At 39.0% G+C, this 6,324-nt stretch overlaps 1 protein-coding gene across 1 annotated transcript in view; it reads right to left on the bottom strand.

The window, feature by feature from the left end:
• Positions 1 to 2,384: 2,384 nt before the first annotated feature.
• The window catches only part of slc25a48 (solute carrier family 25 member 48), a 29,474-nt gene continuing 25,534 nt past the window's right edge, over positions 2,385 to 6,324 (bottom strand). Inside the window, exon 7 of the mRNA XM_033617728.2 lies at positions 2,385 to 4,420. Coding sequence (XP_033473619.1) covers positions 4,316 to 4,420 — 105 coding nt within the window. The 3' untranslated portion in view covers positions 2,385 to 4,315. The remainder of the gene's footprint in view (positions 4,421 to 6,324) is intronic.

The following is a 6,324-nucleotide window of genomic DNA, read 5'->3' as shown; positions in this document are numbered from 1 at the left end:
TGACTCTAAAATCAGAAATATCCAATTTATGAATGAAGAGTTGATTTATAATTTAATGATTTTGTCTTGAATGTCATGATTTCGTGATAGAGAAAATCTCAACATGACTTCACATGTTTTTATTCATTTAAGTAATTATTTCATCAAGTTTCAAGTAAATCTTGAAATCTTGAGCATCATGGGCTATAAATATGTTTAAACTGTTGACATTCATGATTCTACATTAACACTGCAGACTTTATACAACAATAACAGGACAGTTAGCATTAGGAACATTAGCTTCTATGTCTGAATTAATGCATTTTAATTGTATTATATGAACAAGCTCGATAACAATGTGAAGTTATAATTAACTTGTCAACTTGCGCTTCCTAATATAATAAAGACACAAACATAGTATGTGCAGGTTTAAACGGGACGCACATGCAGTCTGTGTGCACTGAAAGGCAACAATTCATGTTGTGAATGGATGTGTCATTTTCAATAAAATTTAAAGAGCAAACATCTATTTCTGAATTTCATTCAAAAGTTAAATAATTAACATTTAATTTTGACATTTAATGTTCTCGTTACAAATGTGAAAATATTAAAATAGCAAATTTTAACTGTACCAACTAATAGAAAATTATAAAAAAAACAAAAACAAATCAACACTAAACGCTCACTGAGACTGACCTGCTAAAACACACGACATTGTGTTGAAAATGCCACATCCATTATAAAAGCATTCAGCCCTATTTTCATGTCATATTTTATCGTGTACAGCTCCCTTGTTTTTTCATGAAAAACACTGTAAAGTACATGTCATGACAACAACCACTGATTTGTTGATTTACAGGTCATGACATTTTGGATTGGTTGAGCTGAGTTTGGTTCAAACATAGAGGTTAAATAAAGTTGTAACTTAAACAGAAATTGTCCTTACAGGGATTAATGACATGGTTTTGAATTGACTTATCAAATATTGATTTAAACGTGTAAAAGGTCACTATTACATGTTTAAATATTGTTACTGATATGATGTTAAATGATGGTTAAATAAAAATCAGCTCTTTCTCTCTTTCTTTAGAGCTTTCAACCTAAAAATCACTACATCAGTGTCCACTGTTTACATCTGTGTAATGACATAGTCATAATGTTATTGTGTGATACTGATGGTCCACAGGTGTGCAAACACAGTTCCACTGTAAGTATTAAAAATTCTGAAATATAAAAAACAGTTTCAGGTCAGACTGATCCCAAACAGAAAACATAACTTAAGTACGTTCAGAGGAACACACAGAATTCTTTGGTAAATTTGCTTTAGAAAGTTCAAATACACACAAGAAGTTTGTGCTCTAGACAAAGGATCAGCACTCAGTAAATAACCTCCTAAGCCCTATGATAAGCTATTGTGACAAAGCTTATCTATACAAACCAGTTAGCAGTGATAACTAACATGTCTTTGGGGTCATCGGGTGGTGATCTGGTGTCCCAGAGACACTCCCCTAATGCTAGGTCTCACTGCTCCCTGCACCAACCCAATAACCTCCTTTACCTTACTTACACATGGCTTTCTCAGCCCAAACAGCACTGCCACCTTCAACAAACCCAGACTCCGTACATGCGAGCTGCAGGTAGAGACAATGCTGATACTACCTTTCCTAGCACAGTCACCATACTCTATTTCACACACTACATAGCATAACTACAATGTAAGCTAAAGTTAAAAGAGATAAATGAACTCATAGGATCAGCAAGCACACTCACCTTGCAGCATGTACTCAAACAAAAGGGATTCAAATAGGCCACTCCCACACTTAAATAACCTTCCTCTTCCTGGAGTTTCTCCTGAGAGGACTGATCTCTCCACCTGATCTCAAGGAGTTATGTACCCTGCTTAGTAGTTCCCCCTGCTGGCCCCCAACTGACATTACTTCTCCTCATCCAAATCAACTGACTAGACTAGATCTTTAGTTCCCCCAGGAGCGAGACAGCTGATCTTCCTATGAATCCCCTACACCCCAATTCCACTGGACAAATCCTAGTCTTCCATTCTCGCTGCTCAGCTTCTGCTCCTAAGTCTGCATATCTAAGCTTTTTTCTTTCATAGGCTTCTTCCACCGAGTCTTCCCAAGGAACTGTCAGCTCAATGAAATAAACTATCTGTTGACTCGCTGACAACAACACTATGTCAGGCCTCTGCTTGGTACAAACTATTTCCTGGGGAACAACAAGCTTTCCCCCTAAATCTACTTGCATTTCCCAAACACAAGCACCTTCTAGGTGGCCACACCCTTGCCTCCTTACTAACTTATCCCTTCTGTATTTCTCTCCCTCGCAGACAAACTGAATTACTAAACTCCTATTCTTAAAACCTTCTGAATTCACCTGTCTTCCTTTCCTTTCGATGCCTGCAGCTAAATATTTCAACACCTGGTTATGTCGCCATGTATATCGGCCTTGTCACAAGCTAACTTTACCCACAGTTTTAGGTTCTGGGGGGTTGGTAAGACATCGTATGTAGCCCCTACCAGGAATCTAATACGATTCTCCTCCATACTCCACAGGTCCCTCCAACTAAGCTTCCTCTTCTCTACACTTTCCCAATTCAACCACTGTCCCTGTTTAGCCTGGGCCACTACCTTTGCACCCCTTAATATCTCCTCCTGTCTACATATCTGTTCTACAACTAGCTTTCTTTTATTTCTGAGACTTGCTTTATTCCATACCGGTTTGCCTGAGCCAAGCCCCAGGCCTCCCTGGCCAAACTGAACATTACCTACAATCTCTGCATGTCTAAAAGCTGCCTCTGCCTCCTGAACTGTCGATCTTGGGTTCCACTTCCTCCCCTTGGTTGGATTTGGAACCACACTCCTAACTACCACGTCCTTACTCCCAGATAACAAGAGCTCTGTCCTGACCTTGGTACATTTAAATTCCTCTGTTAAACTAAATGCTGGCAGCTGAAGTATATAAGTATATATAATATATGAGTATAAGTAAGATGCCGACGTGTGCAACACCAACGTCTCAAAATAATTACTGCTAAAATCTGTGCATGCTAATTTCCTGACATTCTGCACTAACACAGGGCTGAACTGCTGAATGCACCATGTGCAAAGCTGTGGTGAGACATATGGCAACATGGGCCTGAAATAATGTCAGAATATTTGACGATATTCTTCATGAATTGAGAAATTAGAAAATATTATTGAATTATCAATTTAAGAACAGAATCAGTGACGTCGTTTCACAGTTTGTTTAAAATATTCAGTAAAAACTAAAGAAAGGTGATGATATCATTTCTTTAGTTTGCGAACAACAACGGTGACTAAGAGTCAGATTCAGGTTCTGTTACAATATTAATAGTTCAACTAAATCACATTTTAAAAAAGATCCCCTGGATCAATAAATATAAACCATTGATCATCAGGCTATAACCTGTGACAGGTTGTTGGGAGACAGAATCACTGTGCTGCTGCCATAAGGAGCCACTGTATGAATTCCTTCTGAGCCGACGCCACACTTTATTGCACACTACTGAAGCTCCTCCTCTTTTTTTGAACCACCGCACAGTCCATCATCAACTCACTGTCAGCCAGGCTTGTTGTTGCCGTGGGTAACAGTATGATGCCAAGAGGTCGAAATATTGCACGATTCATGATGTGAATTTTTCATATCATATTAACAACTATACCGGTATTATTGTGAACGAGATTATATGACACACTCCTTCTGGAACACAGATGAAAGTCATCAACCTCGTGAGGTCAGGGATTTTAGACCCCCCCCCCAACCATGTGGACTTCATTCAGGAGGTCTAAAGTTTCAGCTTACTGGCCCACAGGCAAGCAGTGAAGGTATTTACACTCACTAAAACACATGGATGGCTCTCGTGTCCTGACTCTGATTTAACAAAAAAAAAAAAATCTCCCAAAAACTGAAGCACTAGTTTAAAGCATTGATCTAACAGACCAATGATATCAATGTTAGGTCAGTGTTTCTCAGACCTTTAAACATTGTGTGTGTGTGTGTGTGTGTGTGTGTGTGTGGGGTGGGGTGGGGGGGTGTTAAGGGTCTGTATTCATATATCTAATTTTCATTGGATTTTTTTATGTAAAGCACATTGAGTTTGGTTGTAATGAATAAAGTTGCCTAATAATCAATGACCACTCTTTCTAAGGCACGAAAGTCAGTAGAAGCTCAAATATTTCATCACCTGACAGCAAAATGTTCTGACTCACGGCTTCTAAAACCTCTTGTCTCAAACAAACTGCTCATTGGCCAAAAAACTGAGTGCGATTCCTTTTACACCCAACGCGTTTCCTCTGTCCTAGAAACTCCTGAAGAACTGCAGGGACAGTTCGTAAGTCAGGAACATGGTGGCGCTCATTGGGAAGCCTCGGATGGCGTTGACAGACGCTCCACGGAAGAAAATCTGCACACAAGAATGTTCAGCTTTAGTGACTTACATTTCTGAACTTTTGTTTCCCAGACAAAAAGAAAAAAAAAACACTGTTGTGATTACAGTAGCGTACAACCGTGTTTTAAACAATATAAATCCAGTATGAAGTTCAGATCTTTTATAGTGGAGTTGTATGAGGTATTTATCCACAGTCAGTGAGTTACCGACAGTAGATGTTGGTTGACACTCCTCCACTTTGAAGAAACAGCTGGATCTCCACCACAGAAGCTCAGCATTGTCCTGCTGTGGTGTACTAACCCCCTAACCCTAATGCTTTATTTGGAATATTTTCACTCCCTTAACTCAAAGTGAGTCAGAAAACTGAAGCTGTTAAATTGCTCTGTCTCACGTTACAGCTCAGCAGAGGAGGACACCTTCATGTTTACATCTCATGTCCATGAGTAGATACATGCCTCCTGCTGTACCGTGATACGGTTGGTGGGTGTAGTTCAATATAAAGAAAGTAGTCCCTACATGAAACTGCTCACAACAAGATGTGTGAATTATCTTCAGTAACCAGATCATTATTTCTGGAAGATACATCGATGTTGAGATTTGTATTTGTTTTGTTTTTTAATAGATTTAGTTCCATTATGTTGGAGAGAAGGACATCTCTACAGCCGATTTCTCCAACACTGGACCAAAACTATCTACACTGATAAACAGCTACAGGTAAGAGGAGATGTATGTATTTTTGATTTGGGAGTGATCTGTTCCTTTAAGTAATTTGTCCTGTAATAACCTGACTCACTGATCTGTGAACGGTTAACCCAGTCCACTTTGTTGGGATACCAATGACCTTCTGTTATTGATCTTGATATTGTACTGCTGCCTCTGTTATTGAAGTTGTTGGATGTTGGATTGTTTGTCTACATTTTGCAACCTTTGGCATGAGAACTTTGTGAACTCTGACACCTGGACGCTGCATGTAGCACAAGATGTTGATTTTAGGCCAGGAAGATTCACTTCCTTATTTCTGCTGATCCATCCAAACTGTCCTCACTTTGTCTGGAGTCCTGATAATAAAGGGGATCAATAAGTTATATTGATCCTTTTTGTTTTGTTTTTTTGGAAGAACAACTCCCTCCATGTTTTCTAGTGAATTACACTATTCCACCAACAATCAATCAGATTATTAGTCACTCTGTCTGATCAGTCACAAGTTTGTTGATGTCATAACATGATCATTACTAAAAGAGGCTCATCTGGATGCTGAGCTTTCGTTCACTGATGGGATCATGTGGTCCACTACACTTCAGGGGTGTCCAGTTCTGGGAACACAGCTTGACTCTGTTTTCTAGAGTTTCACCTCCAGATGATGAAACCATCTGTTTCCTTTACAGCAGCTCGTACACCCTGAGTATTTAAGTAACAGGTTATCTGCTGATTTTAAGAGGTAAATTACATCAACTTTGTGGAATCTTAAATTACAATGTGGTAATGGATTTGTAGCTGATTTAACAATTACAGTCTGGCACCGGATCTTTCCAGGTAAATGAACTAATGAAGCGTCCAGAGCTGTTTCTGAGTAGGATAAAAACAGTCACATTTTCCCAACATGAAACCAAACCAGTTCCCTCCTCTACAGTTAATGGTAGATAAAATGTTCTGTAGTCCAACATTAACTCTGTGAAACCTAATTTAATATAATCATGTATTTTTGCAAGGCTTGATTTCTAACATCTGCCTCCAGGTTTTTAGTTTACAGTTCTCTGAGGTGAAAAAGCAACGTGTGTCCTGACAAATCACTTTAACTTGCAGATGAAGAAAATGAGTTTGGCTTTCTCCGTGTGAAACACAGCTTCTGCTTCTTTTCCTGGAGGATTAATGTTTTATTCCAAGACTGTGCAATATAAACACTGCAGACACCTTGCACT

Source organism: Epinephelus lanceolatus, chromosome 7 (genome assembly GCF_041903045.1).
Source record: "Epinephelus lanceolatus isolate andai-2023 chromosome 7, ASM4190304v1, whole genome shotgun sequence".
Classification (NCBI taxonomy): domain Eukaryota; kingdom Metazoa; phylum Chordata; class Actinopteri; order Perciformes; family Serranidae; genus Epinephelus; species Epinephelus lanceolatus.
This window is presented reverse-complemented; position numbering and strand designations above follow the sequence as displayed.